This window comes from Thunnus thynnus, chromosome 24, assembly GCF_963924715.1.
Source record: "Thunnus thynnus chromosome 24, fThuThy2.1, whole genome shotgun sequence".
Taxonomy (NCBI): Eukaryota; Metazoa; Chordata; class Actinopteri; order Scombriformes; family Scombridae; genus Thunnus; species Thunnus thynnus.
In genome coordinates this window covers 11,233,622-11,257,463 of record NC_089540.1, presented here as the reverse complement: position 1 = coordinate 11,257,463, position 23,842 = coordinate 11,233,622, and the positions used below count along the sequence as shown (strand labels likewise).

The 23,842-nt window shown below is 37.3% G+C and overlaps 2 protein-coding genes and 1 long non-coding RNA gene across 6 annotated transcripts; 2 read left to right on the top strand and 1 right to left on the bottom strand.

The window, feature by feature from the left end:
* Positions 1–521: 521 nt before the first annotated feature.
* On the top strand, positions 522–7,532 carry LOC137176885 (B- and T-lymphocyte attenuator-like). Its single transcript, XM_067582900.1, has 6 exons — positions 522–1,874; positions 4,116–4,439; positions 4,528–4,569; positions 4,723–4,851; positions 4,974–5,008; positions 5,110–7,532. The coding sequence occupies exons 1-6, from the start codon at positions 1,769–1,771 to the stop codon at positions 5,431–5,433; spliced, it is 960 nt and encodes a 319-aa protein (XP_067439001.1). The 5' UTR covers positions 522–1,768; the 3' UTR covers positions 5,434–7,532.
* A 4,339-nt stretch (positions 7,533–11,871) lies between these two features.
* Positions 11,872–20,848, top strand: LOC137176886 (uncharacterized). 2 transcript variants are annotated; one of them, XM_067582902.1, is made up of 5 exons: positions 11,872–12,075; positions 19,601–19,924; positions 20,059–20,103; positions 20,240–20,353; positions 20,487–20,848. In XM_067582902.1, exons 1-5 carry the CDS (start codon positions 12,000–12,002, stop codon positions 20,621–20,623), a joined length of 696 nt encoding a protein of 231 aa, XP_067439003.1. In that variant the 5' UTR covers positions 11,872–11,999; the 3' UTR covers positions 20,624–20,848. The 2 variants fall into 2 exon arrangements, with proteins under 2 accessions (XP_067439003.1, XP_067439002.1); XM_067582901.1 differs by lacking the exon at positions 11,872–12,075 and adding an exon at positions 18,419–18,659.
* Positions 16,819–17,868, bottom strand: LOC137176888 (uncharacterized). 3 transcript variants are annotated; one of them, XR_010925882.1, is made up of 4 exons: positions 17,805–17,861; positions 17,423–17,457; positions 16,988–17,106; positions 16,819–16,904 (listed from the first exon to the last, which is right to left on the bottom strand). It is a non-coding gene; the product is annotated as an uncharacterized lncRNA (long non-coding RNA). The 3 variants fall into 3 exon arrangements; XR_010925884.1 differs by lacking the exon at positions 17,423–17,457 and having other exon boundaries at positions 16,988–17,088; positions 17,805–17,868; XR_010925883.1 differs by lacking the exon at positions 17,423–17,457 and having other exon boundaries at positions 17,805–17,866.
* Positions 20,849–23,842: the final 2,994 nt, after the last annotated feature.

The window sequence follows — 23,842 nt, the reverse complement described above, 5'->3', positions numbered from 1 at the left end:
TATCTATATATCTTTTTTTATCTATCACTTGTATATCTGTATATGCAATCTATGGTTTTTACCTGTAATTTACATGTTCACCTTCCCCCTGATGTGTACACAGTAAGTGAGTATTTTCCAGAAAGCAATTAAGTACATACTCAAATAATGCTACTATTTTAGGTACTTTTACTTTACTTGTGTAACATTTTTTCTGTTCATTTGTAATTCTACCCCTCTACATTTCAAATGAATAATAAAATTCCCATGTAAAATGAATGCACTACATTTATCTGACATCTACCGTTATACTAGTTAAGATTTTACATAGGCTACATTTTTTCTGCTTATTTGTACTTCTCTTAAGGGAACCACACTACATTTATCTGACGTTACTAATAAGATTACTAGTATTACTAGTTGGGTTTTACACACAAAACATGTCATGTTAAAATATTGTTTATATAATAAACTACCCAGGACAAGTTATTGGCTCCACCTGGCCCAAAATGCAACATTAAAATGCTGCTAACACTTTACTGCATCAGTAATAGTTCAATATACTGTATGTAATACTGTAAAACTCTGAAAGCAACCATTCTATGAGTACTCTTATTTGTGATACTGTGGTTCTGATAGTAATTCTATACTTAAGTGAAGGATCTGAATACTTCCTTATATTGCACTTTTCACTCCCCTATAGGCCTAATTATTTTACCCCTACTTTGGATAATAATGTGTAAAACATACAAAAGCCTCATAATATGGTGTAGAGTCAGAATACCTGTAACAACTGTACTTTTTAACTATTTAAGAAAAGACTACTTCAAGGTTACCCACTGGAATGGGCCTAAAATTTACTAATGTAAATGTGCTTTTACTTGGGTACTATTGTAGGGACTTTTTCCAGATTTTTGTACTTTCCCTTCATCGCTCTTGTTTCTTCTGAGTTTTAAAGGGACACAAGTTGGCCGAATTACGTGAGAAATATTAAAAATAGTTAAAAATATAAGCAGCAGAGCCTGGGATAACTTTTAGCCACAAGTATACTAAAGGTTAAGCCCCCAAAGCTCTGGATACTACGTTTCCCACAGTACAACTCAAGAGACTTTTGTGTGGCTTTTGAACTTCATGTCCCCAGCTCTTACACAACCTTCCTGCTAAAAAAAAAGAAAAAGACGAAAAAAAAGTGTAGTCCACAGGCTAATGGTGTTGAGTGACCACAAACACACACACACACACACGCACACAGCATCCTCATCTCGTCTTGAGTGCACTTTATGTCTTCCCCTGTAACCGCAATGCTGTGCACAGGGCCGTACAAATTTGCAGGAGATGCAGACGGCAGAGTTGAAAGGAAGGGAGAGAGGAGAGGAAGTCAGCTTGAAGAATGTGAACCACAGACACTGCCAAAAAGTGATGAAGGTGCGCAGACTGAAACAAGACTGAAAAGAGAGTGTGAGAGATAGAGATTATAGTAAAACAGCAGGTCTTACAGACAGCCTCCGAAGCTGCGGGAACCCCCTAATCTGAGATGTTTCACTGCAACATTGCAACATCTGCAGAAGCAAGACCACCCACCGTTCTGCACTCACCTCCACTACATTCACCGCCCCTACTTTAAGGGGAAAGAGGCAGAGGTAGGAAGGGAGCGAGCTGAGACTAGAAAGAGGAAGCAGCATACAGTGAGGTAAAACCAACCTCAACTTCAGCACTTCTCTGTTTTGTTTAACTTAAAGATAATGTGCTCAGAGGAACGTTTCCCATTTGGACTGTCTGCGACTGGAAGATGACAGGAGGTTTTCTGAGTGTTTCCATCATGAGGCCTAACCCCTGCTGGACTATCCTGCATGTGTCCATCTTGGCGGGGCTGCTTCTCACCTTGAACGTTGAGAGTAAGTTTTTGTTTCTTGCATGTTATGCTGCCTCAGTGTTTGTGTAGTGTGAAGTTTGCTTCCTCTGCAGGTGTAAAAAGTGTTAACTAAGGTTTTCAGAATAAAAAGTCAGCTTGTTATGTTTCGTGAGGAGAACTTCGTAACCACTATCCAAATTCTCATGGTAGGATTGGAGACTTGATGATTGCCTGATTCATCATGAATTTTAAAGTGCTGCGTATGTGTCCACTGTGGATTCACATTTAATGTACAAATGTAAAATACATTGGCAGTTTGTACAGTTGTTGGAAGGACAGATATTGAAAAAATCATCTCCCAAACAAAACCAACGGCTCAATTTGACATAAAAAGTCGTAACAGATATTTGTTATCGAAGTACATTGAACATGGTTATGATGAGAGTGATTGTTTCTTGAACATACCACATAATAAGCTACTGTACATCTTAACCTATCCTTAAAAGTATGTACATTTTATAATGAACAACTGTTAAGCTGGCAAATGTAAAACCAATTCACAATGTCAGTTTCAGGAGCTAAAAATGCTTCCTTCTTCCAAAACATGAGGGTGTTTCTGGAGTACGTGTGGGAGCTTGACGGAAAAATAATAAAATAATTTACCCAAAAGAGAGAGGCAGAACTTGAACTCACTCATTAGCTTTATCAATAGTCAGCCCACTTCCTTTCATGTTCCTTGTGTTTTTAAAGTGTTGATTTACACGAGGAGGGCTATAATTTCCGTGATCTATCCTCCTTAAAAATCTTAAAAACACAGCTGGAATTTCTTATTCTAAAAAAAAACAACAAAGGAGTGGGAAACCGATCAATTCTTATAAATGGTGTGAACAGTCAGCAACCACAGTTTCATTCATGTATTTATCAAGTGTTCTGTGGTTTCCTTGTGCCTTAAATATTTCTTTGTGGTCTGAGGGGAGAACGTGTATTATTTAAACATGACTCAAAGTGAGCCAAGTTGGTACTAACATTATTTTCGCTATTTTAAATGTACTTGATTCAAAGCAAAATCATAAGCATCTATGTTAATATTACCGAGTGTGAACATCCATGAAACACCCTCTCAAATAACTGAGAAAGTTATCGCTATTAATGTGATATGATCAGAACAGCTACTAAATGGAGCTTGTAGTCAGACTGTTTTGTCAGTGTTGTTTCCAAGCTCAGCTAGTGATTTATGCCAAGTGATCAAGGGCCATAACATTTGTAAAAGGTGTTAAACTGAGGTAGATGTCTGAGCTAAAGTTTCCCCTGGAGACAGTGTATTTTAAATGGGGTTAAACTCTCAGTTCCTCAAACTGTTGGATCTCATGCAAATTGTGTTTCCACACATCACAAAATGAAATGTCACAGAATGATTTTTTCTCAGTTTGTTTAATTAGTTTGTTTTATCTTTTCTTCATCACTGTATTCAGCCTTGGATCATGTTAATATTCTTATTATTGCACATGATGGTACTTTCCCCCAAAGGACAGGTTCACAGCTTTTGAAGGCTGTCTTAAAAGAACAGTCAGGTGCCAAAATGAACACTGAAACATGTTTTGCTTGCTGTAATCCTTCCTCCTGTTCATACTGGCCATTAGAAAATCCCCTCCAGATGTGCTTACAATGTAAGTGACAAAATCAACAGTCCACGTTTTGAACAAAAATGCATTTAAAAGTTTATCTGAAGATTATATGAACCTTCAGCAGTCTGAGTTAGTCAAATAAAGTGGATATCTTCCACAGTTACTGTCTTTTCAGTAAAATAATTCCCTCTTTGTGTCGCTGAGGACATGAACAATCCTGATAAAAAGAGGAAATTTGGCACTTATAAAGAGTAGCTTTGAAAAATATTGAAGTGATTTGACTAATTTTGATGACTGAAGCCTCAAATTTATCTTCAAATAAACTTTTAAATATATTTTTGCACAGGGCTGTGGATTTTATCCCCCATCGCTTACATTGAAAGTGCATTATGAAGACTTCTAATGTGTATTTCAGATACTTGATTACCATTAACAACTCCCCTCGGCCAGCACCTATAAGAAAAAATTTGCTTTTTGTTGGATGATATATTGTGCTACACTGTTGGTCTATGGGTTTTAAATCTAGTGTCATGTTCTTTTATCATTTGCTGTATATGATTCAATTGTTTTATTACAGTATTTCAGTACAGTATCAAGCAAGGATGAATCACTTTCTCATTCGCACTTTGCATGTGTTTGTTTTCATTTTTCTCCTTCAGGTGAAGATTTTGAGTGTGTCCCAGGAATTAAAGTGCGCCGCAACACAGTTCATGAGGCTTCACTTGGAGGAGATCTTACGATTAACTGCACAGTTACTTTCTGCAACAATTCACCATCAACAGTCTCCTGGTATAAAGTTGAAAATACTTCTGTTCCAGTAAATTTCAACAGCAGCCCTCACATTAAAAGTGAGTGGAAAGATTCAAACTCTGTAGAAGGGACATCGTTTTTGACCTTCCAAAAAATACAAAGAAATGACTCAGGTCAATATCGGTGTCAAAGTGTAGACGAAGTGAGCCACACCATCAATGTGTCCGTCTATGGTAAGTGTGACTTTTTCAGGGATTAAATACGTCTGGACTGGATTGTACTTACCTAGTATTACTAACTAACCTCTGTTTTGTTCTATAGGTAACATTGAGCCTCCCATTGTTACAGGGATGAATGAAACAAGTAAGAAAACTTTATATAGTTTCTGCTCTTCCACATGCTATCCATGACTTTACTCTAATCTGAATCCTAAAACGTATTTGTAGTGTACATTACTAATAGATATTAAAAAAAACCTGCCTTCATGCTGAATCAAACTTCCTCATTTTCTTGCAGACAACACGTCAGATCCAAATCCTACACTGCAGGATAATATGTTGATGTATGTGTACTCTGCTGCTGGGATAGTGGTATTTGTCATCGTCGTGATAATTATATCTATCGTATCAATGCTAGGATGTAAAGGTGAGACTTTCAGATTTTTGATTCCTTAAGGGACAATTCTCTTTTCCAAAATTTTCAAATCAATATACTAGGCAGTAAATATTAATGAGTCTGTCTATTTCACCAAAATGTCCACAATGCAGGGAAACCAAAGAAAGAGACAAGTACTGAAAATCAGGTGAGATACAGATACATTTCAAACTTACCTCCATCCTTATATCATCCCATTTTTATCCCCTCAAACATTTAAATACAAAATGCTTTTTTGGATCTTTACAGTACATGGCAATGCCAATGGTCGAGCAAGCCTTCCCACAAGCCAGCCTCCAGCCGTCGTCAAGAGAAGGCCCCTCTGTCCCACCAACTAGGCGATCTACACGGAAGAAGATGCCGCCCTCACAACGCAATGAGTCGACATTACCAGAAGACCATCTTTACGGCGTGATAAAAGAGGACGATGAGAGACAGAGGAATGTGGCGGAGGAAGAGGGGAGTTCTGTTGTTTATGCTGCACTCAACCATCAGCGGGCACCAGCAGCTGCTGCTCGGCCAAGGATTCAGATAGAGGAGAGTTCTGAGTACGCAGCTATCCGTGTTCCTTAAAGATCCACTAGACGCCATTTCCAAGTGGAGGACATGTCACATTATTTGGATTAATAGTCTTGTTGATGTTGGCCAGAGACACAGTTTGGTTCATTCAACAAGCTCACACTAGAAGATCATGTCAGGAGCTCAGGAGGGCAATTACAAGGGGGTGACCCTAACACCAGGAAGGGGTGCAAGAAGCTCCATAATGTGCGGATTCTGAAAACTCGTCTTGGATAGCCAAAGTGTCCTTTTTGTTTCCTACATTTTTGTAAAAAACTGCTCTCTACTCAACGTGAGGATGACACAGCACAGACTCTCTCACCCATCAACATGAGACTCCAGAGATTTGCTCCATAAGTAAGCTCATAAGTTAGCATCTCCACCATTTGGTCAGTACTTTGACAGCCTGCACACCTGCACGGGTGTTTTCACTCTGGCTGATGAGACCTCTGCTCAGGTTGAAGTTGGGTGGAGCTATGCTGGACATTATGTCATCTTTTCATCTTTACCAATAGGCCTTTTGCACAGGAAACATTTTTACATGACACAGTAGGAAAAGCACAGGTGTAAATAATTAAATGAATGATGGCTGAAATCCAATTAGCTGCTCAAGTTTCAGGGTCCTGGTGTTGTGCACGCTGGCTCACTGTCACGCTGTCATGGCTTACTGGGACACTTGAATAGAATTTAATGTTATTATTTTCCTACTATGACAAGTAAAAATGTCTGCTGTGAAAAAAGGCCAGTAAGAATGGTGAGGATGTATTGTGTCCCTCCTTAACAGGTGCAACGAAGCTAGCTGGGTGTGAGTCATCTCTAAAATTCTTATAGAAAACATGGGATTAGCAAGAAATGCCAAAATTAATACCTACACGCATGATTATGTGTTATGGAATTGCTAACATTTCCTTTTTGTTATTTTTTATACTAACAATTTTGCAAAGGGTAAATGAAGTTTGTTAGCATGTAGTGTGCAACAGCTACAAAAACCAAAGACCACTGGGTACTTATATTATTATTATTATTATTATTATTATTATTATTATTATTTTGCTTGTATTTCTGTGAAATGTTGCTGTTTTTAATCCCACCTCGCCATATGGTGCAAGAGTTTCATAAAAGTTTGTGAGCTGGCAAATTGCAGGAGCTTCAATCAACTCCTACTTCAATATAGAAATTTCCTGAGAGCATTTACAGATTAAAAGTCTAGTAATATTCTAAATTTCTTACTGTTGACAAATCCCATAATGCACTGGGTGACATGTTCCTTTATTATGATTAACATGGACACTGTAGTTTATTTGAGTCAGTCCCACATACACTGTCCTGCTGTAAATGCTCATTAAAGCACCAAATGTGTATTAATCCATGACTAAAAATAGTCCCCAACAAATTCATTACTTACACCTGTTTGGGTAAGATTTGATAAAAAACTACGATGCCCAGCTGTTTCAGAAAATTACTTTTTAAAAGATTAAACTACAAATTTGTGCCCTGTTTCTGAACAGTTACATCTTCAGTAGAAACCAATGTGCTGATACCACAAGCAGGGCAGGAAGTCAGAAAGAACTGAAAGACAGACTAATGTTGTGTTTGATTTTACTGAGATTTGTTGAGAATAAGAAAAATATTGAATTAAACCAGTCTTGTGCTCTAAGATAGAAGTGCATAAAGGGAAGAAATCAGGCTACAAAAACCCTCAGATTGTGATATAAAAGCCCAAAGCAGCATCATCTCTTACCATCTCTCTTACGGATTTGTTTGTGATCTTGGTTTGAATGTTTTGTGTCCTGCACTCACCGAATGGTTAAAACTGTGACTCTGTGCTGTTTGTGCACATCCATGACTTGAATTAACTTGAAGTAATAGTTTCATTTCTTGCAACCTGTGCTGTATCACCTATTCAATCACTTTCTGACTATACCAATGACTATTGAGCTTCACTGATTTTCTTCTATAATTTAATGTTTCACAACCTTTTAGAATTGTTGATTGTGTCAGGAAATAGAGAATGTAATAATATGATGATTCTGTGCAATCAAATAACAGCATTTTTCATGCATCAATAACTGTTGATTACTGTAAATTAAGAATATATGTTTATATGATGCCATCACTGCTGACTCACTTTTTTCCCCCTGTAAATCAATCTCACACTATACACAGTATATAATCTAATACCAAGCACAAATGTCTATTTAAAAACCCCCTGTGAGCTGTGACATGTTGAACTGAATTGGGGGATACATGTAGACCAAAGAACGCTATCGTCAAAAACAGGAAGTAAAGTCAACCGCTTACTGTGATATAAAGAGGAGACCTCCAGTGATAGTTGTTTTACAGAAGTGGATAGCTGGTTCCTCAAGTGTTTCTACAATGAGACTTAACCACCGCCTTACCGTCCTTCATATGTTCATCTTAGTGGTGCTCCTCTTCACTTTGGATGCTGAAAGTAAGTTATTGTTATTCTATTAAGTCGCTCACCCTCAATCTGAGCATACAAGTAATATATTCACTAATATGAACCAGATAAATTATGTTTTGCATGTTAAAACTTAAGAGTCAAAAGGCTTTAAATATACTTATTATATCTTAAATTTCAGGTGTAAAGATATTCTCCTACACACACCCTGAAGACTCAACAGTGCAGCATTCTCAACAAATAAATAAACTTGAATGGGAATGTGTATTAATTCATATGTGGGAAATAGTAAAATATTTTCATATGTACGGCCTTACTCTGTAAAAAGAAAAATGAAAGAAAAACCAAGGTGGGTTTCACATTAATCACTGAAAATTTGACAAAAGTTGAAGTTATAAAATGGGTCTTTGGTGCTATAAAGCAGATTTTGGTTCATTTTTTTGTACCTCAGAATGATCTTTATAGAGTATGTGTAAATGGTTATATATTTTAGCAATGCCTCAATGCCTACAAACAGATGTGACTGTAAAATCAGCTTTTTCTTGGTCCACTTGCATTGTTTTTCTTAAAAAGGGTACTTACTTATAAAAACTTGGATACATATTTTGGCTGCAAGAACAGCATTGTAATGATTAGGTTTTGCACTAAATAAGCCCGTATATAACTTATTCACTTAAATTGGGCCTCTCCAGAAAAGGCCGCACTTTTTTCCAAATCTCACCTCCTCCTTTAAGATTGACAGACCCTGATCTCAACCGTTGCTCCAAGACAAACTCTTAAAATTCAGTGATGTGAGCTTAAACATACTTGTTTAGAAGAATTCGTTACAGGCCAGAGGCAGAAAAGTGCCTTAACCACAGAGTTACCACAGATGACATGCTGGCCTGCCTAGCTGACCTGAATTTACAGTTTGATGGTCACAGCTGCAACATGAAAAACCAGTACAACTTTTGATCTAATTCTTTTCTGTATCATTCTTACTGCCTGTTTTTTTCGTGTATTTTCGTCATCATCAGCTGGTATTTTTCAAATTTTTAAATGACTAAGTCGCAGGTTGTTTCTCGTGGATTGTGCAGCATTTGCAGCCACAATCTGCCCCGTTTTAGGGCCCTATTCACAAAAGATTTTGCTTTAGTGATATGCCAGCACAAACATGCCCATAAAGTTTTGCAACTGTATGAGTGGAGCGGTTTTCAGAGAGCACAGAAGCCTCAAATTGCATGTCTTTAATTAGTAGGGGTGCGCCCACACAGAGCCCTCCACAATCACAAACCAACTTTCATTTATTTTGCTTCTTTTGCTTCTCTAGTATTTCACATCTACAACATAATCTACTGAAATGTCAGTCAGAATAGGCTACAGCTATTAATGTGACTCAGGCAGGTCTGAAATAAGCCGATATACGCCTAAAACCCCATACCCACTTGGCCCCCACCCCAATGTATAACTGAAGATTTTGCCCTCTATAGGCCTATCATTCAATATCAATTCAGTATCATTCAAGCCTCACAAGCTTGAAGATCCAGAGAGAGAGAAAGTGCGTGCAGCACACACACCAACTATCTGAAGATGCTAATACTCCACCCTAATTGCGTGGGGCAATTAGCGCTGGTCTTTGTGAGTTAGACCGTTTTTGCAACGAGGCTTATTTGCATAAAAAGGATGTATGAGTAAGAATGTATGAATATTACATCATTTACATGCATGCAAATGAGACAAGCGCACGCTAGTTGCTAGGCAGCACAATTTGCGGTACATTTGGCCCTATGTTTTGTCTTTTTCCTTTTGCAGGTGAAGATTCTGACTGTTACCTAGAAATTTAAATATGCCGCGACACAATTTATTAAACTTTAGTTGTGTAATTGTGGAAGACTTTAGGATTAACTCTCTGCAACAATTCACCACAAACAGTCTCCTGGTATAAACATGAGAAAATAGAGTGGAAAATTTCAAACCATTTAAAAGCTAAATCGTTTTTGGTCTTGAAAAAAATACTCAGGAAATGACTCAGGTCTGTATCGTTGTCAAAGAGAGGACAGTCTGAGTCATGCCATCATTGTATCTGTCTTTGATAAGTGATCCTTTCTACACAGATGGACTATATCTTTCCCAGACTGCACTGAAGGAAACCATTTCCACCACTGAATGATTCATCTGGTGTTTGTTGTTTCTTTTATTTCCAAAGAATCAGATTTGAATGTTTTTCCAGGTAATGCTGAGCTCAGCAAAGTTGCATGGACGACTCCGGTAACTGGTAAGAAAATTCATTCTCTCACAGTGGTATTTGTGTTTAACAGGTCTTGTACAGCTTACAATCTAAAAAACAGGTGTCAAATGAATGTCTAAAAATGTTTTTACATTAATTAAATGTATACATTCTTCCTTGATGCTGTAGGAAATGTACTCTTTTTTATCTTGCAGCGAACACAACAACTCAAGATGCTTTGTGGCCATATCTGTGTCGTGTTGCTGGAGTCGTGCTGTTTGCCATCATAGTGATGACTATATATGTTGTATCAGAAAGTGGGTGTAAAGGTGAGGTTTTCTGATTTTTACATACAGATAAAAAATGTCACAAAGCAATAAGATAAATAGGCTGTGGTACATATTCATGATTGTGATCTCACCTGATGTCAATCCAAGGTGTCCATTGTGCAAGAAAATCCAACACCACACCAGATCCGAGCCCCCAGCCTCTCCATGGAGGAAGCCCTACTAACGAGCATGTCTTTTGCACCCTTCATATCTATGAAAATTATCCCAATGATCCCGTCTACATGAATTTAAATTAAGTTAAATCTTATGATATCAGGGTTGTGATTGATATCAAAACAGTGTTCATTACAAGACTGTAATTTGTAACTTGTATCTGATTTATATTGATTAGTGTGTCAAATGACTTTATCCATGAAAGGCTTTGCTATTATTATGTTTTGTATTTTGATGTAATATGCTTTGTTTTTTTATGAACTTTTTTTTACAACTACAAAATATAATCAGTTTCTCCACAATGTTGTTTACTCTCGTGAATCATGGTGAATCACACTTTTACCTCCAGTTTGTTTTTGAATCCCTGTAAATCATGCTATAATAACACAGAAATTAAATGTCTTACTTAAGAAACCGCTCTTGGTTACATCTGTGTGTGTGTGTGTGTACGTGTTGCAGGAGTTACACTCCCATCTTTTATTATGGAATAGTTGAAACTGGTTTATCTGATAACAGAAGAAAAAGGATAACAAAGGATATTAATCTAGACATTATAATTCCCAATTTCAACAATTATTAATCCAACAAAGGTAAAAAGAAATGTAGAAATAGCTTCCCCACTACTTAAGCCTAATCAGTACAGCAAATAAATCATAAGCTGCTATAAGTGCATTATAAACCAAAGGAAACTTACATATCATATACACAGATCAAACTATTGGAGGGACGAGGCGTCCACATGAGGTCAGCCAGCTTCTTCGTTCTCAAAAGTTTTGCCACAGGTGAGATCGCCGCCCATCCAGGAAACATGAGGCAGGTAGAGAAAGGAAATGGTCTTTGTGCACACATCCGGTTCAGATACCCTGTTAATGATTGTCTGTCTATATTGTTGTGTGTGTTTGTGTTTGCACCTCTGTTCTGTTTTGTGGGTTCATTGGGGTGGGGTACCTTAAAGGGCCAGTATAAGATAAATAAGGAGTTTTTTGAACTGTGAATCATGCAAAGCTACTCTAGTGGTGTCCAGAAATAAAAATATAGAGCTGGAAATGAGCATAATAGGTCCCCTTTAATGTTTCACAACCTTTCAGAATTATTGATTGTTTTGTGCAATCAGGAAACAGCATTTTTCATGTATGAATAATTGTTTTTGATTACTGTAAATTAAAATTATATGTTTATATGATGCCATCACTGCTGACTCACTTTCCTCCCCCCGTAAATCAATCCAATACTATACACTATATATAATCTAATACCAAGCACAGATGTTTATTTGAAAACCCCCTGTGAGCTGTGATGCGTTAAACTGAACTGGGCATACATGTAGACCAAAGACTGCTATCGTCAAAAACAGGAAGTAAAGTCAACCGCTTACTGTGATATAAAGAGGAGACCTCCAGTGATAGTTGTTTTACAGAAGTGGATAGCTGGTTCTTCAAGTGTTTCCACCATGAGACCAAATCACTGCCTTATCATCCTTCATGTGTTCATCTTAGCGGTGCTCCTCTTCACTTTGAAAGCTGAAAGTAAGTTATTGTTATTCTTTCGAAATCGCTCAGTCTGAGCAGGTCTTTGTTTCTCTGTCGCCAAGTAATGTATTCACTAGTATGAAACAAGTAAAGTTATGTTTTGCATGTTAACTCTTATAAAGACTCAAAAGGCTTTAAATATACTTATTATATCTCAAACTTAAATCCAGACCAGGCGTAAAGATATTCTCCTACACAAACCGAAAGATTTAACAGTGCAGCATTCTCAACAGTTAAATAAACTTGAATGGGAATGTGGTTGGAGTCCATTTATTTTCTATTTCTATAAAGGAAATAGTCAAATATGCTCATAGTGTACAGCCTTGAACAGTGGGTTTTACATTAATTGCTGCAAAATCGACAAAACCTTAAGTCTTTGATGCTATAATGCAGATTTTGGTTAATTTTTTGTACCACAGGATGATCTTGTGTAAATGGTTGATGTTAATTTTAGCAATACCTCCTTTACAACCATTTACGAGAGCAGATGTGACTGTAAAATCAGCTTTTTCCTGGTCCACCTGCATTGCTTTTCCTGGAAAGGGTGCTTACTAGGGATGTGCAGAGGGCCCAGTATTTGTATTTATATCTGTATTTGTTGAGGCAGCAAAATTATATGTATTTGTATTCGAATAAAAGTGGAAAGAGTCTTAAAAAATCCTGTTTTTGTTTTTATTACACTTTTAATTTTAGAAAATTAAAGTTTTACAATAAGTATTCATGAATAAACTACATTATGAAGAAGGCCCCCTCTCTGGGTCTCGAACTGGAGACTCCAAGATCATAGACGACTGCGCTGACTACTGAGAAAAACTTTACTTGTCGTCTCATTGCAGACAGACCTCTACCTATTTATAAACCCATAACACAGAAACAGCACACCATGTTATATGTAGGGTAGAACTTCAAAGGTGATTATTGCTTTGCACATTTCATTTATTGCCTATTTTTTTTACAACCTAACTTTGTGGGAAGGAAAGGGGGAACAACAGGTTATGGAGAGTCCCTTGCGAGCACTTTGTGTGTGTCAGTAGCTCAACTTTATCTCTGAGGAACACCCTCAAATTAGGAAATGTGTGTCATGTAGCAGGTGGATGTGACTCCCCTCGTTGAGACCTGTTCATAGATCTAACAGCGTAGCAGAGGAGAAAGACTGAGATAGCGATGTAACCGACCTGTGTGCTGGTATTTGACGCTTTTTTTTTCTTTCCGAAAACAAGTTATTTTTATAATATTTGTATGAAACAAATATTTGTAAAAAAAAAGCCCACTATTTGTGCTTTGCTGAATTACGTATTTGTATTCGGGCACACCCCTAGTGCTTACTTGTAAAAACTTAGCTACATATTGCAGCTACCAGAACAGCATTGTAATGACTGGGTTTTGCACTAAATAAGCCCGTATATAGCCAAAGACAACTTCTTTTACCCTTAAATTGAGCCTCTCCAGAAAAGGTCGCACTTTTTTGCCAAATCTCACCTCCTTCATTAAGATTAGTACACCCTGATCTCAGCTGTTGCTCCAACACAAACTCTTAAAATTCAGTAATGTGAGCTTAAACATATTTGTTTGGAGGAATTTGTCACAGGCCAGAGGCAGAAAAGTGTCTTAACCACAAAGTTACTACAGATTTTCAGTTTGATGGTTTATCTGATAAAAAGGATAACAAATGATATTAATCTAGACATTATAATTCCCAATCTCAACAATTATCAATCCAACAAAGGTAAAGAGAAATGTAGAAATAGCTTCCCCACTACTTAAGCCTAATCAGTACAGCAAATAAATCATAAGCTGCTATAAGTGCATTTTAAACCAAAGGAAACTTACATATCATATACACAGATCAAACTATTGGAGGGACGAGGCGTCCACATGAGGTCAGCCAGCTTCTTTGTTCTTAAAAGTTTTACCACAGGTGAGATCGCTGCCTTTATTGATTCTGAGGCTCCGCCCATCCAGGAAGAAGTGAGGCAGGCAGAGGAAGGAAATGGTCTTTGTGCACACATCCGGTTCAGATACCCTTTTTATGATTGTCTGTCTATATTGTTGTGTGTGTTTGTGTTCACACCTCTGCTCTGTTTTGTGGGTTCATTGGGGTGGGGTACCTTAAAGGGCCAGTATAAGATAAATAAGGAGTTTTTTGAACTGTGAATCATGCAAAGCTACTTTAGTGGAGTCCAAAAATAAAAATATAGAGCTGGAGATGAGCATAATAGGTCCCCTTTAATGTTTCACAACCTTTCAGAATTATTGACTGTGTTTTGTGCAATCAAATAACAGCATTTTTCATGTATGAATAATTGTTTTTGATTACTGTAAATTAAAATTATATGTTTAGATGATGCCATCACTGCTGACTCACTTTCTCTGCCCTGTAAATCAATCCAATACTATATACTGTATATAATCTAATATCAAGCACAAATATTTATTTGAAAATCGCCTGTGAGCTGTGATGAACTGGGGATACATATAGACCAAAGAACGCCATCATCAAAAACAGGAAGTAAAGTCAACCGCTTACTGTGATACAAAGAGGAGACCTCCAGTGATAGTTGTTTTATAGAAGTGGATAGCCGGTTCCCCAAGTGTTTCCACCATGAGACCAAACCACTGCCTTATCATCCTTCATGTGTTCATCTTAGCGGCGCTCCTCCTCACTTTGGATGCTGAAAGTAAGTTATTCTTATTTTTTCTAAGTCGTGCAGTCTGAGCAGGTCTTTGTTTCTCTGTCGCTAAGTAATGTGTTCACTAATATGAACCAGATAAGTTATGTTTTGCATGTTAAATCTCATAAAGACTCAAAAGGCTTTAAATATACTTCTTATATCTCAAACTTAAATCCAGACCAGGCGTAAAGATTCTCATATACACACCGAAACATTCAACAATGCAGCATCTTTATAGAGTATGTGTAAGTGGTTGATGGTACATTTTAGCAATGCCTCCTTTACAATCTGATGTGACTGTAAAATCAGCTTTTTCTTGGTCCACCTGCATTGTTTTTCTTGGAAAGGGTGCTTACTTGTAAAAACTTAGCTACATATTGCAGCTACCAGAACAGCATTGTAATGACTGGGTTTTGCACTAAATAAGCCCGTATATAGCCAAAGACAACTTCTTTTACCCTTAAATTGAGCCTCTCCAGAAAAGGTCGCACTTTTTTGCCAAATCTCACCTCCTTCATTAAGATTAGTGCACCCTGATCTCAGCTGTTGCTCCAACACAAACTCTTAAAATGCAATAATGTGAGCTTAAACATATTTGATTGGAAGACTTTGTTACAGGTTAGAGGCAGAAAAGTGCCTTAACCACAAAGTTACCACAGACTTTCAGTTTGATGGTCACCGCTGCAGCATGAAAAACCGTTCTAACTTTTTCTGTATCCTTCTTACTGCTTGAGTTTTTTTTAAAAGAAAAAAAGTGTACTCTGTCATCATCAGCTGCTATCAAATTTTCAAGTGATGATAAATTGGTCAGTCATTTCTAATCTCTGTGTTTTGTCTTTTTCCTTTTGCAGGTGAAGATTATGAATGTGACCCAGGAATTAATGTGCGCCGCCACACGGTTCATGAGGTTTCACTTGGGGAAGATCTTACGATTAACTGCACAGTTACTTTCTGCAACAATTCACCATCAACAGTCTCCTGGTATAAAGTTGACAATACTTCTGTTCCAGTAAATTTCAACAGCAGCCCTCACATTAAAACTGAGTGGAAAGATTCAAACCCTGTAGAAGGGATATTGTTTTTGACCTTTCAAAACATACAAAGAAATGACTCAGGTCAATATCGGTGTCAAACTGTAGACGAAGTGAGCCACGCCATCAATGTGTCCGTCTATGGTAAGTGTGACTTTTTCAAGGATTAAATATGTCTGGACTGGATTGTACTTACCTAGTATTACTAACTAACCTCTGTTTTGTTCTATAGGTAACATTGAGCTTCCCACTGATACAGGGAAGAATGAAACAAGTAAGAAAACTTTATATAGTTTCTGCTATTCCACATGCTATCCATGACTTAACTCTAATCTGAATCCTAAAACATTTTTGTAGTGTACATTACTATTAGATACAAAAAAAAACATGCCTCCCAAACTTCCTCATTTTCTTGCAGTCACCACATTAAATTTTAATCCTACACCGCTAGAAAATGTATAGATGTACGTGTACTCTGCTGCTGGGATAGTGGGATTTGTTATCATAGTGATATCCGCCATATCAATGCAAGGGTGTAAAGGTGAGATGTTCAGATTAGTTGAGGGACAGTTCTCCATTTGGAAGGGACATTGTTTTTGATTTTCTGAAACATACAAAGAAATGGCTCAGGTCAGTATTAGTGTCAAAGTGGAGGCACTGTGGGTCATGCTATCAGTGTGTCTATGATAAGTGATCCTTTCTGCACAGCTGGACTATATCTTTCCTAGACTGCACTGAAGGAAACCATTTCTGAATGATTTATTCAAAGCTGTTTGTTATTTCTTTTATTTCCCAAAAATCAGATTTGACTGTTACATGGACGACTCCGGAAACTGGTAAGAAAACTTCATTCACACTCTCACAGTGGTATTTGTGTTTAACAGGCCTTGTACAGCTTACAATCTAAAAAACAGGTGTCAAATGAATCTCTATAAAATAATGCTGTAGGAAATATAATATTTTATCTTGCAGGGAACACAACAACTCAAGATACTTTGTGGCCATATGTGTACCGTGTTCCTGGAGTTGTTCTGTTTGTCGTCATAGTGATAACTATATATGTTGCATCAAAACATGGTTGTAAAGGTGAGGTTTTCTGATTTTCACATACAGTAATTGTATTCTGAAAACATGATAATAGATTAAAAATGCCACAAACCAGTAAAATAAATAGGCTGTGGTACATAAACATGATTGTGATCTCACCTGATGTCAATCCAAGGTGTCCATTGTGCAAGAAAATCCAAGAACACATCAGATCCGAGCCCCCAGCCTCTCCCAGGAGGAAGCTCCACTAACCAGCATGTCTTGTCCACCATGCATATCTATGAAAATTATTCCAATGGTCCCAATGCTACTTCAATCTGCTAATCTGCTTCAATCTTATGATATCAGGGTTCTGATTAATATGAAAACATTTCACAGTGTTCATTACAAGACTGTAATCTGTAACTTGTATCTGATTTATACTGAATTGTGTGTTAAATTACTTCATCCATGCAAGGCTTTGCTATTATTATGTTTTGTATTTTGATGTAATATGCTTTGTTTTTTTATGAACTTTTTTTACAACTACAAAATATAATCAATTTCCCCACAATGTTGTTTACTCTCGTGAATCATGGTGAATCACACTTTTACCTCCAGTTTGTGTTTTTGAATTCCGGTAAATCAAGCTGTAAAATACAGAAGTGAAATTTCTTACTTGAGAAACCACTATTGGTTTTAGATCTGCTATGTGTGTGTGTGTGTGTGTTTGTGTGTGTGTGGCATATATACGTGCTGCAGGAGTTCCAGTCCAATGTTTTATTGTGGAATACCTGAAACTAGTTGATCTGATAACAGAAGAAAAAGGATAACAAAGGATATTAATCTAGACATTATAATTCCTAATTTCAACAATTATTAATCCAACAAAGGTAAAAAGAAATGTAGAAATAGCTTCCCCACTACTTAAGCCTAATCAGTACAGCAAATAAATCATAAGCTGCTATAAGTGCATTTTAAACCAAAGGAAACTTACATATCATATACACAGATCAAACTATTGGAGGGACGAGGCGTCCACATGAGGTCAGCCAGCTTCTTTGTTCTTAAAGGTTTTGCCACAGGTGAGATCGCTGCCTTTATTGATTCTGAGGCTCCGCCCATCCAGGAAACATGAGGCAGGTAGAGGAAGGAAATGGTCTTTGTGCACACATCCGGTTCAGATACCCTGTTAATGATTGTCTGTCTATATTGTTGTGTGTGTTTGTGTTTGCACCTCTGTTCTGTTTTGTGGGTTCATTGGGGAGGGGTACCTTAAAGGGCCAGTATAAGATAAATAAGGAGTTTTTTGAACTGGGAATCATGCAAAGCTACTCTAGTGGAGTCCTGAATTAAAAATATAGAGCTGGAAATTAGCATAATAGGTCCCCTTTAATGTTTCACAACCTTTCAGAATTATTGATTGTTTTGTGCAATCAGGAAACAGCATTTTTCATGTATGAATAAATGTTTTTGATTACTGTAAATTAAAATTATATGTTTATATGATGCCATCACTGCTGACTCACTTTCCTCCCCCCGTAAATCAATCCAATACTATACACTATATATAATCTAATACCAAGCACAAATGTTTATTTGAAAACCCCCTGTGAGCTGTGATGTGTTAAACTGAACTGGGGATACATGTAGACCAAAGACCACCATCATCAAAAACAGGAAGTAAAGTCAACCGCTTACTGTGATATAAAGAGGAGACCTCCAGTGATAGTTGTTTTACAGAAGTGGATAGCTGGTTCCTTAAGTGTTTCCACCATGAGACCAAACCACTGCCTTACCATCCTTCATGTGTTCATCTTAGCAGTGCTCCTCTTCACTTTGAAAGCTGAAAGTAAGTTATTGTTATTCTTTCGAAGTCGCTCAGTCTGAGCGGGGCTTTGTTTCTCTGTCGCCAAGTAATGTATTCACTAGTATGAAACAAGTAAAGTTATGTTTTGCATGTTAACTCTTATAAATACTCAAAAGGTTTTAAATATACTTAATATATCTTAAACTTTAATCCAAACTAGGCGTAAAGATATTCCCCTACACAAACCGAAAGACTTAACAGTGCAGCATTCTCAACAGTTAAATAAACTTGAATGCGGATGTGGTTGGAGTCAATTGAATTGCTATGAGAGAAATAGTAAAATATGTTCATAATGTGCAGCCTTGAAAGGTGGGTTTTACATTAATCGCTATAAAACTGATAAACTTGAAGTTGTAAAATAAGTCTTTGATGCTATAATGCAGGTTTTGGTTCATTTTTTGTACCTCAGGATGATCTTGTGTAAATGGTTGATGTTAATTTTAGCAATACCTCCTTTACAACCATTTACGAGAGCAGATGTGACCGTAAAATCAGCTTTTTCTTGGTCCACCTGCATTGTTTTTCTTGGAAAGGGTGCTCACTTGTAAAAACTTGGCTACATATTGCAGCTACCAGAACAGCATTGTAATGACTTAATTTTGCGCTAAATAAGCCTGTATATAGCCAAAGACAACTTCTTTTCCCTTAAATTGAGCCTCTCCGGGAAAGACCTCACTTTTTTCCAAATCTCACCTCCTTCATTAAGTTTGGCTGACCCTGATCTCAGCCATTGCTCCAACACAAACTCTTAAAATTCAGTAATGTGAACTTAAACATATTTGTTTGGAGGAATTTGTTACAGATTAGAGGCAGAAAAGTGCCACAAAGTTACTACAGATTTTCAGCTTGATGGTCACAGCGGCGGCATGAAAAACTGACTGAATATTCTTTGTCTGTCTGTTTTGTCTTTTCCCTTTTTTTAGGTGAAGATTATGACTGTTACCCAGAAATTAAAGTGCGCCGTCACACGGTTCATGAGGCTTTACTTGGAGGAGATCTTATGATTAACTGCACGTTTACTTTCTGCATCAATTCACCATCAACAGTCTCCTGGTATAAAGTTGAAAATACTCCTGTTCCAGTAAATTTCAACAGGAGCCCTCACATCAAAACAGAGTGGAAAGTTTCAAACCATGTAGAAGGGATATCATTTTTGATCTTCCAAAACATACAAAGAAATGACTCAGGTCTGTATCTGTGTCGAAGTGGAGACAATGTGGGTCATGCCATCAACGTGTCTGTCTATGGTAAGTGATCCGCTCTACACAGCTGGACTATATCTTTCCTAGACTGCACTGAAGGAAACCATTTCTTACTGCCGCTGAATGACTCATTTAGAGTTGTTCCCAGTTCCCAAGAATCAGATTTGACTGTTTTTCAGGTAATGCTGAGCTCACCACAGTTACATGGACAACTCTGGAAACTGGTAAGAAAATGTCGTTCACACTCTCACAGTGGTATTTGTGTTTAACAGGCCTTGTACAGCTTACAATCTAAAAAACAGGTGTCAAATGAATCTCTATAAAATAATGCTGTAGGAAATGTAATATTTTATCTTGCAGGGAACACAACAACTCAAGATACTTTGTGGCCATATATGTACCGTGTTCCTGGAGTTGTGCTGTTTGTCGTCATAGTGATAACTATATATGTTGCATCAAAACATGGTTGTAAAGGTGAGGTTTTCTGATTTTCACATACAATAATTGTATTCTGAAAACATAATAACAGATTAATGCCACAAACCAGTAAAATAAATAGGCTGTGGTACATATTCATGATTGTGATCCCACCTGATGTCAATCCAAGGTGTCCATTGTGCAAGAAAACCCAAGAACACACCAGATCCGAGCCCCCAGCCTCTCCCAGGAGGAAGCTCTGCTAACCAGCATGTCTTGTCTACCATTCATATCAATGATGATCCCAATGCTACTTCAATCTGCTAAGTTAAATCTTATGATATCAGGGTTCTGATTAATATGAAAACATTTCACAGTGTTCATTACAAGACTGTAAGTTGTAACTTGTGTCTGATTTATATCGAATTGTGTGTTAAATTACTTCATCCATGCAAGGTTTTGCTATTATTATGTTTTGTATTTTGATGTAATATGCTTTGTTTTTTTATGAACTTTTTTTACAACTACAAAATATAATCAGTTTCTCCACAATGTTGTTTACTCTCGTGAATAATGGTGAATCACACTTTTACCTCCAGTTTGTGTTTTTGAATTCCGGTTAATCAAGCTGTAAAATACAGAAGTGAAATTTCTTACTTGAGAAACCACTATTGTTTAGATCTGCTAAGTGTGTGTATTTGTGTATGTGTGTGGTACGTATAAGTGTTCAGAATGTATCACATTCACAGGTAAGTAGTTTTGCTTCCTCTACAGGTAACAGTCTTTGCGCACACATCCGGTTCAGATGCCTTTTTTTTTATGTTTGTCTGTCTATATTGTGTGTGTTTGTGTTTGCACCTCTGTTCTTTATTTGCTCTCTGATGATGTTGATTGAAGTTCCCTTTCTTCTTCGGTACAGTATCTGTTGTTCATTTGGCAGCAGACTTCAGAATGACGAACAGGAAGCAGAAGTAAACCACACGTCACGTATACGTAAAACAAGGGCTAGACGTTGTTTTACAGTGGAGTACACTAGTCATGAACTCTACTCGTCAGCAGATTCAAGCTCAGATTTTACCCAGCTGAAACTTTTGAAGGAGTGATGTAAACCTTTATACCTAGTTGTCATTTATCTATCTGATCTAAATGATAAACAGTTCCACAGTGGTTTGTGGACTATTAGCGGTCTAATATAACTTGCAGACTAATTTAGCAACACTATTAACATGTTTTGCCTAAAACAAGAGTGATAGTTACCTGATAATGTGATCAGCAACCTCATCAAAGAAATAAGAGTCAACAAGAAAGAGTCTAAAAGCCATGCCGGCGGCTGTACTGAGGCATGTTAGCATGCTAACGTTTGCTTAGAAGTACACACAAACTACAGCTGAGGATGATGGGAATCACACAGCATAAGTGGAGTTGGCCTGTGGGATGTGCTACCTCTGTGGTTTTGAAAGTGCTGAAAGCGGACGTACATCACGGCAGTGCCTGCATTATGTGGTACAGGCACTTTCATAGAAAAATACACTTGCTTTAACACCTCACACAATGCATTGCTACAGCTGAGGATGATGGGAATGTCTTTATTTTTGCAGGTAAACTAAAGTAATGGACAAATTGAAATTTTGACCTGATGTTGGTGATACATTAAAAGTTTAGGGATCATCTATGTCTTTAAAAAATTTCATAGCCATCCATCCAATAGTGACATTTCACTGAAAACCACAATCTGTTGGTGGAGCTAGAGGAAAAGTCAGGGGGTCACCAAATTCATGAGGATTTATTGTGTGGGGACCGTGAATATTTGTACAAAATTTCATGGCAATCCATTTGATAGTTGACATTTTTCAGTTGGGACCAGTGTCGGCCCAACTGACCGACCAACCGACCAAGCTGCTAGCATAGACAAAAAACTCATTTCGCATAGCCAGTAATGTGATTAGCCTAAAACGAGAGTGAATCTTAGTTTAGCTGCCATGATTAAGTTAATAAACAAAAAATAGCACCCAATTGATCATCTTGTTCATTAACTTGAGTACATTAATCATATGTACACTGACATCATGCATACATACACTTTGGATTACGGCATCATGTTTGCACACAGTATATCAGTAAAAAATTCACTTGTGAATGTGTTTTCATTTGATTTAATGGAGTATTATGTATCCACATTTGTCCATTAAACTCAATTAGTTATGACCTGTGCTCAGGTGATTTGCATCAACTGAAAAATGCCCTTTCATTTTAACATATAGGCCTACTGTACTGAGAATTATTAGTAGTCCAAGCTACTAATAATGAAAATCCCAACATGACATCTGCCATATTTCAGAATGAGTCATCTTTAACCTGCAGGTGTTGAGGTACATATATGGAACAGTTATACAGGGGGAAAACCTTCTCTTTCCCTCCTCGAATCCAGGAAATGAGACGTTTCAGTTCAGACTGAAACCGGCTACAATTTCAACAAAAAAACTGAACCAAGAATCTGTGAAATTTGATTGTAAAGGTCATTTCTGCAACAGGAACCTCAGTAAGAAAACACAGTAGGAAAACATAGGGGAATGTAAATTAAAAGGCTGGCAATGAAAAGGATGACATTGAAATAAAAAAACCAAACATTCTTTATGGCCACGGAGCATTCAAGTGAAGCCACAGAATAAGATACATTTTGATAAGTGTCACCTTTCAGGAAGTGGCTTGAAATCTAGCATGCAATGACATTACATTTAAATTAAGCACCTTGACTTTAGAGTGTGAATTCTTTGAAAACAAATCTGTAACCATGCTGACTGTCTGATGAATTTTGTTGTAGACTTTTACTATCATTAAATTAGGGGACAGAAGCCAGTGTAAAGGCTTTGTCAAAAAAGCAGGATGCAGCTGTTAACAAGCTACAAAGTGCAATGTGTTGATTAAATGGACAAAGATGATGCAAATTGAACTGTAGTATGAGTGGAAAGTAAAGCGGGCATAGGTGGAGTTGGCCTGTGGGATGTGCTACCTCTGTGGTTTTGAAAGTGCTGAAAGCTGACGTACATCACGGCAGTGTCTGCATAATCTGGTACAGGCACTCTCATACAAAAATACACTTGCTTTAACACCTCACACATTGCATCGCCCACCAAATGTTGCATACAGGTGGAGAGGCTCGTTGCCTCTCAGAGCAGTGAGTGTTACAACAAAAACAACAAAAAATGAGCATGTTTTCAGATGTTATTAGATGTCATCACTTTTAAAGGCTATGCAAGTTTCCTGTTTATGTTAAGCTGTAAAGTAGAAGGGATCCAGAAGTGTAAATTAAAGCTGGATGGGACATGTGCAATTAAACCTGTCACCTCACAGCAAATTAATAAAGGTTGCCACCTAGTGGTATAAAAGCCAAACTCTGCACTTTCATCACCAGATTATATCTCTTTATCTCGCTAATATTAAGTTGCACATGAGACATAATTTCGAATAAAAATTATCATTTCCTATCAGTGTGAGTCCATAAACATTTACAGCCAGAGAGGGACAAAAACAAAAACACACTTGTGA